The 9,044-nt window shown below is 34.6% G+C and overlaps 1 protein-coding gene across 1 annotated transcript; it reads left to right on the top strand.

Annotated features, from left to right (window-relative positions):
* The first annotated feature begins 1,520 nt into the window (after positions 1-1,520).
* Positions 1,521-7,263, top strand: LOC120634894 (valine--tRNA ligase, mitochondrial 1-like). Its single transcript, XM_039905766.1, has 4 exons — positions 1,521-1,931; positions 3,246-3,355; positions 3,927-4,417; positions 4,692-7,263. The coding sequence occupies exons 1-4, from the start codon at positions 1,691-1,693 to the stop codon at positions 6,808-6,810; spliced, it is 2,961 nt and encodes a 986-aa protein (XP_039761700.1). The 5' UTR covers positions 1,521-1,690; the 3' UTR covers positions 6,811-7,263.
* The last annotated feature ends 1,781 nt before the right edge of the window (positions 7,264-9,044 follow it).

The following is a 9,044-nucleotide window of genomic DNA, read 5'->3' on the forward strand; positions in this document are numbered from 1 at the left end:
TTTTTTTTTATTTACGAAACTGACGTCTGAATTTTGACAACTCAAATTTCATTGATGAAAAAGACAGTTGACGGTTGACAGCGAATTATCACTGTAAGGTGGCATTATCGAATTACTCCGCACATTTACGATTCTCTTACGACTTTCTTCATGAATAAAATGTTTAGGAAAAAAAGTACCTTGTGTTGAATACACATTGCATTCAGGTTGCACCTCATTCCTACTGATATGATAAAATATGTAATAAGCCCGCCGCTTATATAAATAAATAATAACCCACGGCCTAGGACTCCGTAAGCAGGATCACTGCCTGGGGTGCTGTCCCAGGTTACCTCCACGTGCATCCAGGGCATCGGTCAATAACTTACCTATTTATGCATCGATGGGTTACTGAACGATGGCAAAAAATCTGGTAGAGGGGACCTCGTTATGGGTATGGCGGCGTGTACTGCTCGGCAGTTGAGATTAAGAAACTTCGTCACCGCCAGCCTGCTGTGGGATGCCGTGATATCGTGTTGTTTCCTGTGGGACTGATAGTCTTGCCTTAACCGGCTGGACTGGAGGAAGAAAACCTCTCTAAAAAACTACTCCGAATCCCAAACGCACCGTGAAGGGATACATGGCTGATGGGAAGTTCAGTCGCTAGTGCCTACCTCGCCAGGGTACCGGCCGACCCCCCTGGCAAAGTACGAGTACGTCTTGAGCTTACCTGGGTGCAGGAGGCGACACCCGGATGGACTACTTATATCCCCCATACTCGAGGGATCAAAAATGGAAAGTACAAATAAAAGAAAAGTAAATATAAAAGGACAGGAAGGCCTGCAAAGAGATGAGTTGGAGACGTGTGTTTTTTCACGTCCGTCGGAAAAGTAAAGCGAAGCAGACGGTTCGGATTGCTCATTAGCATTAACTGCGTTCACCACTTCAGGAGTTCAAGCGCGGAAAAGGCGGCAACCTTATCTATGTAAACCAGAAATGGCCAAGAAACCAACAGTGGATGACGCGGATATTTCCGACCCTTATGAAGCTGCTCCGACTACCAGGACAAAGTAGAGTGTGTATCCATTATTGAAAACTTGTTGACAGTTCCTGCAACCTGAGGGGATATGGGGGACATAGTTTCCTCATAGCAGCTCGTTCAGCGTTGCCAGCAGTAGCGGACCTCTACCACTGATTAAGAGAAGCTTAAGAGAAAAAATCAATAACGGGGTGAAACCAATAACTTCCCAACTTTTAAAAGTTTTTATTTTCTTAGCGGGAAGTTAATAAACGAATGACTGGCGACATGCTGTAAATGAAAATCGTCTTACGCTTACATCTACAACACTTGTATTCGTAACACTATGTTAATCCAAATGTGAACATTATCGGATTTAATTTGAATACAACTTTAGTAATCCGGTAATCCTGGCCCATCCTAGGAATAATTATGTCACGAGACAAAAACCGATAAGGTTTCTTGTATCGACGACACTGGTTCTCCCTACAAATGTCATCAAATGTCAATCAAGTTCCGGCCCGCTGTCAATGTTAACTATATTTTTATAATAACTTGAAATTTGAATCTAAATTAGTTCTTGTTTACTTCTAGGTTATATACATTTATTTATTGGTCAGTTCTTCTAGGCCCTCGTTCCAAAAATGTTAATAATTTAAATTTTATTAAATAAATATTAGGCCCGAAAATAAAATGATACGACATGTCCACAGTTTCCCAGTTATTTATTCGCCCAGGAGATATGTTTCAAGCACAACTAGAATAGTAAAAAAACAGAATTTACCAGGGCCTGCATACAAGCCGGAGTTAGTAGAAAACAGTAAATACGATAAATGGGAAAGGAAAGGAATATTCTCTGCGGACCCTGCCAGTCATAAACCACACTTTAGTTTAGTATTACCGCCGCCGAATGTTACAGGCAAACTTCATTTAGGTTCGTAAAAATCTTCGTAACTAGTACTGAACTGACGATTCAGGATTTCTTACGATATTTTTTGGATTTCATGAACTTTGTTTTTTTATTTTCAGAAAATCTGAAAATAAAAATTCTCCATTGAAAATTTCTGAGATTTTTAGCAATTAAAAGAACTGTTTCTTTTAATTGCTAAAAATCTCAGAAATTTTCAATGGAAATAAGGCTTATTCTCTGGGCTTTTGATATTTTTTATCTGAGAGCCCTATGTCTAACAGCATTTATGCCCATTTCATGTCAATGTGTATACTGTTTCTTATTTTGTTATAAGCTTAGTGCTAGATATTGGATGCTGCTAGTTACTGCCCTACCGGCAAAGATGTATCGCCAAGCTTTTTATGCTTTAGTATGATCTTCAATCAATCAGCAGCCTATTGATGTTCCATAGACCCCATTTTTTTTTAAAGTTAATATTATGTTTCATTTTTGAGATGAGGCTACAAATACAAAAAATACATATTTTTGTTGTGACGCAATCTATCATATTCACTAAACCAACCTTTTAAAATTTAAAGCTTGCATCTTGGAGTTTCACTTAAGATACTTTTTATCCTGGAAGTACACAAGGATACACTGGGAAGGATGTTGACAATGTTGGCAAAATTTTGCAAGCCTTTGTTTTAATGGGATAGAAAAAATTTTTTTAATTATAGCAAAAAGTTGCTGGTTTATCTAAATGAGAAAAACCTCAAACTAAGTTGTTATAATTCATTATTACTTATATACCTATAATATTGTTAGTGTGTATGTAAAGGGTATTAGATAAAAGCTGGTGTTACTTTGTTAAAAACCATAATATTTTATGGAAATTAAGCTTAATTTGCTATACAGAATCTGTATGGTGTAATTTATAATTCCCACACCAAACAGATCCTCGGCAATGTACCCTCTATGCACGTTTTGCTCCAAAACCGGAGCATCCTTAGGAGATGTTGACTTTACAATGAATAATTGTTAAGCAACAATTAATTCATTGTAACATCTTAAGCAAAATTTTCTATACTCCACAAAAAGCATGAGAATCTGCATGTTGTAATTTATGATTTTTTAAATCTTTATACTCCATACCACAGGTCTTCAGTAATATACTCTTTACAGATGTTTCCCTTCAACACCACAGTATCCTCAATAATGTTGACTTATAATAAATAATATGACTTTACAATTAGTATATGAAGCCTAATTTTCATTGTACATCAAGGAATTCCGCAAAGTAACGCTTTCTTCTTTCCAATATTAAATACTCCTAATATTGGAATTTATACTAAATTTCAGGTCACGCTTTGTCATGCACAATACAAGACGTGATAGTCAGGAGAAAGAGGTCATTGGGTGTCAATGTGTTATGGGTGCCAGGCACAGACCATGCTGGAATAGCTACTCAGGTAACCCTTGGTCTTAAGAGTTCATAACTTAGTACAAGTTGATGATTTTTTAATTTTTATAGTGTTTTATTTAAACTTGGAGGAAATACAAATTTTATAAATATAAAATGCATATAAAAATATTTGGAACATGCGACTGTCTGGCAATACACCAATAAGCTACAGCTCTCCAACTGCCAATGCGGTATATGCATTTATATCAGTCTTATAGCAACTGTGGCGCCATCTAGTACCAAGAGAGTCACAGGTTTAAATATTGTCGGTTCTTAAATTTTATATTAGCATTTATAAGATTGGTGATAATTGTGACACTGATATAAGCGATGAAGATGAGGATTATTTTTATTGCATTTGCATTTTATACTGATATAATAAAGAGGAAATATTTGTTTACTTTGAGTGTATTGAACCTTTTTGTCACATTTTTATCCACACATCTGATGACACAAGTGCTGGAGCTTATTTTTCCAATAGTTAAGCCCAGTAATAAAAAGAAGCCCGAAGCAAGAAGAAGAAAGGTTCCTTTGATACAAATCTACTTTCTAATATAGTTTCACTATTCATTTTACAGGGTGTAGTAGAAAAGTACCTGAAATCCACTCAGAATGTCAACCGTCATGACTTAGGCCGCGATAATTTTAACAAGGAAGTTTGGAAATGGAAGGAGCGACATGGCAACACTATTTGCCAACAACTAAGAATATTGGGCAGTTCCTTAGACTGGTCCCGAGAATCATTTACCATGGACGCTTTACATACAAATGCAGTGAACAGTGCATTTATAAATCTATTTAAAAAAGGTTTGATTTATAGAAAAAAAGCTCTAGTCAACTGGTGTAATGCCTTAAACTCAACTGTGTCGGACATTGAAGTTGAGAATTTACATATAAATGGTCCAACAGAATTAATGTTGCCAGGTGATGAAAAACCGGTGACATTTGGGTTAATTTACGATTTTGCGTACAAAGTATATGGGAGCAATGAAGAGATTGTTGTTTCGACAACTATGCCGGAAACTATGTTGGGTGATACTGCGATTGCTGTTCACCCTCAAGATAACAGGTAATGACATACAATTAGTTATGGTAAAAAAGCATTAGAAATTAGTTTCACATGACTTTGTAGCTATAGTTTTGAGAAAACAAATGTTAGAGCGGGCAGGTTACAACAGCCTCTTTGAAGACTTCTAAGTATCTAATAGTTCGTAAGTAAAGTTCGTTAGTAAAATCTGAGTAAAATGATTCATTAATATTTCCAAAGCATTGAAGAAAACCTCTGTGTAACCTTATCTACCATAATATATTGACTTTCAAAATAACGAGATGTTCTCTTCCAGATATAAACATTTGAGAGACAAAAAGGTACTCCATCCATTCAGAAAAAACGTAATACCTATTATTTTTGATGATTTTGTGGACATTTCATTCGGTACGGGAGCTGTTAAAATAACACCAGCGCATAGCAAAGTCGATTTCGATGTATCCAAACGACATAATTTGCCAGTTTTACAAGTTTTAAGTGAATCTGGAATGATGCAAAATGCTGGTATTTTCAATAATATGAAAAAATATGAATGTAGGAAAATATTAATTCAAGAAATGAAAGATTTGGGTATTCTCAAATCAGTGGCACCACATCAAATGACCCTGCCTATATGCAGTCGCACTCGAGATGTTATTGATTATATACCAAAAGAACAATGGTTTCTATCGTGTAGCGAATTGAACAAACGAGCAGCACAAGTTGTCATAGATAAACAATTAAATATAGAACCAGATAAGTTTATAAAAAACTGGTTGAATTGGACCAGCGATAATAGAGATTGGTGTATATCGAGGCAACTATGGTGGGGTCATCAAATACCTGCTTATAAATGCTGTGCAAAAAATAATATAGTTTGGATAGCCGCAATGGACGAACAATCAGCTAGATTACAAGCTTCTAAATACCTTAGAAGTTTACCAGAAGATATCATAGCTGAGAGAGATAGAGATGTTCTAGATACTTGGTTCTCTTCGGGAATTTATCCATTTTCATCCTTAGGCTGGCCTGACCATCATTACAATGATACCTATAGTAGATTCTATCCGTTGAATTTGATGGTCACTGGGCACGATATTCTTGGGTTTTGGGTGCATAGAATGGTTATTTTAGGTATAGAATTAACCGGACAGTTACCATTTAACAATGTTTTGTTGCACGGTATTATCTGCGATGGTAAAGGTGCGAAAATGTCCAAAAGTCGTGGAAATGTTATAGACCCGATTGACGTCATTAATGGTATAACAATGGAAGGTTTGAGAGATAAGGCTTTAAATATGCATAACAATGGAGTTCTAAGCAAGGATGAATTAAACAAAGCTGTGGCATATCAGAAAACTAATTTCTCAAACACAAACGGTATTCCGGAATGTGGGGTAGATGCATTACGCTTTACGCTCCTATCCCAAGATATAAAGTCTCATTTTATTAACTTCGACGTTAGCCAATGCCACGCGAATAAGTTATTTTGCAACAAAATCTGGCAAAGCATTAAGTACATGCAAATATGTTACGGCAAATTGAAGAATAACGACGAAGAAGTAACTATAAACGATCTGACTTATTTCGATAAATGGATTTTAAGTAGGCTGTCGAATATGGTTGAAAAAGTCAACGATTCTATGGATACTTATGAATTTCATATCGCGGCTAAATCTTTAAGAACGTTAATATACAACGAATTCTGTGATGTTTACTTGGAAGCGACGAAGCCGGGCTTCGATGATGGTAAACCTATAACTGGTTATGCTCACGCGCATACTTTATCAGCAGTTTTAAACGTATCCTTACGATGCCTCGCCCCATTCATGGTATACCTTACCGATGAACTGATTCCGAAAATACCCGCATTTGAAAAAAACATAATACATAATTTCGCCGACTTAGAAAATGATTATTTCGATTTTCCTCACACCAAAGATATTATTGTATGGAAAAACGATGATTTAGAAATGAGAATTAACAAAGTAATCAGCACGATTAACTTATTGCGCGAACTGAAAGGCTTATACAATATGCCAAATAAATTAAAACCTTTAGTGTTTGTTAAAACTCAAAATGAATCATTGATAGAAGACGTTAAGAACAGTAAGAAAATAGTACAACACTTATCGAGAATAGCAAACGTAGTATTTAACGAGGAGCCGCAAAATAATTGTGCTAACGCAGTATTAGATGAAGATACGGAAATAAGCATAGAAATTTTAAGTGCCGATATGGAAAATACAATTTTATCTGCTCGAGACAAATTACTTAAAAAGCTACATAAATTAGAGCAAGGTCTACTACAATTTGAAAATAAAATATCTAGTATTAGCTACGTTAACAACGCGTCAGAATGGACTCAAATTTTGGACAGAGAAAAGCTTCATTCGAAGAAAGAGGAACTCAAAAGGTTGCAAAGACTGATTTAAGTTAAGATTGTGAGATAAAGACATGCTATCGTTGGTATTATAAGTGTCACGTCGTGTTCCTCATTGCCGAGGGTTGTGACCCCTTCCACTTACAACCTTTCGGATGATTTTGTGTGCCGTCTACGGGATTCGTAGCATTCTCCAGCACCAAACCAGATATTATTATAAAGTCAAAGGTCAAAGTCAAAAATATCTTTATTCAAGTAGGCCTTAATAGGTGGCACTTTTGATATAAGTGTAACTTAGTTTAAAAAAGTTAAAGCTTTACTAGTAACAATAATGGAGTTTGTATTTTTGGTTGTGTGTTTAAACGTACTAAAATAAACTAATAATTTTATTTTTTTTGCTTTTAATAGTTAAATTAAGTTGCACACGGAAATCACGGAGAAATGCTGGTGTTTTTAATAAAACTAAATAATTTGTCTAAGGCAATATAATATTTAAAATGTATGAACACACGGAGATTGAAAAAATAAAACATTTCTATGAAACAAACAATAAATTTATTTCTTTTCAACGGAAAAACGAATTTGGTGGCCTTCATATTATATTTTTTTTTTTTGAAAAAGGTTTATAAAAAGTATTTTTATAAGTTATAACAAAATATTCCTCATTTATACGTGTCTTACTTCTTTGACGTGAAAATATACTAGCCAATCATAACTCACCATTTTAAAGCGCGAAACATTGCTATTGGTCGTTGAGTACACATCTAATGTTATAAGCGAGATAGTAAGGTCTTTCTTTTGGTTTTTAAATCTTAACATAAAGCAACAAGGTTCTTCATTGGTGTTTTTTTCTTTATTTTCCTTAACGAATTTGTCATTGCATTTGTAACTTAACACACAGTAATATTTTAAGGTTTATAGTCCGGATCATTTATGACTTCCCGAACTTCGTGCGTATGCGCAGAATTCAATTTTCGTTATCAGCCAATCAGCGGAACCGTACAAATGACATAAATAAATGAAATAAGATATTTTCTAGACCATATCACTGGCTCACCACAATAAGAAAAACTTAAAAACTAAACAGTTTAAAGTACTAACAATCTTGGCAAATAATTACTTTTAAAAACTTGGCAATTACGCAAGTGACTAAAGTATTTTCTAGTATAAGTTAAAGCGTTTCATCGCCTCATAATTCATAGAAAAACCTTAAAAGTTAAAACTAACACTTTAACAAAAATATATTAACATCTATTTAAACTATATGCATCTACACAGACAACTTTACTATTCAAATCGCACAGATTAAATAAAAAAGATAGACAGAAGGAGCGCAAACGTGGACTCTATGGACATACTGTCCTATTAAAATGAACTTAGTGCAGCCCGTTTTAGGGTCGCAAATTATGTACGTGTGTTACGTGTGTACGAAATATGTGTATGTGTATTTTAATTTTACAAAATTTCAAAAAAAAGCACACGCTTAAGATTGGACTAAGAAGTGGACTAATTTGAGCTTTATTACATTCTGAGATAAGTGTCAAATTACTCTGAAGGTTGCAAACGTACTTATCTCGTACTACCCTTAGTAGAGGTTTCCACCTATCTTTTTCGCTTAATCTGCGGTTGTGAACTACATTTTAATTTACATCTCTACCAGAGAAAACAACATACAAACAAAACCATATTCAAAATATACAAACAATAATAAAATTTAAACATTTTCTTAACACTCCTTATTTTTACACCAATCAATTCTCACTATACAATAGCGTATGCGACTCTTTCTTTATTTTATATCGTATATGCTAAAAGTATTGGAAGTAGTTTTGAAAACATTCCGATCCACAATGACTACAAGAGATGTCTCGGAAAAAGTTCAAACTTTGTATTAAACGTAAGCTTTTAGAAAAGTTCCATTATAGTTAAAGGACTACGTAAACGATAAAAATGCTTGGGTGTAAATCACTGCTCTAACCAGGTTGCTTCTTTAATAGTTTTAAATGACAATGTGAGAAGGTAATAACAAAAAAAAAACCATTGTCTTAATTTGTTGTGGGCTTCTTAGACCAGGGCACGTTTGGTATCCTCATAGCTTTAGTTTTACGGTGACGAATTTAGTTATCGCCATCAACTCACTTCTATATCATATTTTACATGTAATGTATGCATCAAAAGTGCCATCTATGTGCCTATTTGAATAAAGAAATATTAGACATCATTGTGGGTTGGTTATTTTATATAATATCAAAGCTTATATGTAATCATGCAATCAAAGATTTAAAT

The sequence above is a fragment of the Pararge aegeria genome, chromosome 25 (genome assembly GCF_905163445.1).
Source record: "Pararge aegeria chromosome 25, ilParAegt1.1, whole genome shotgun sequence".
Taxonomy (NCBI): domain Eukaryota; kingdom Metazoa; phylum Arthropoda; class Insecta; order Lepidoptera; family Nymphalidae; genus Pararge; species Pararge aegeria.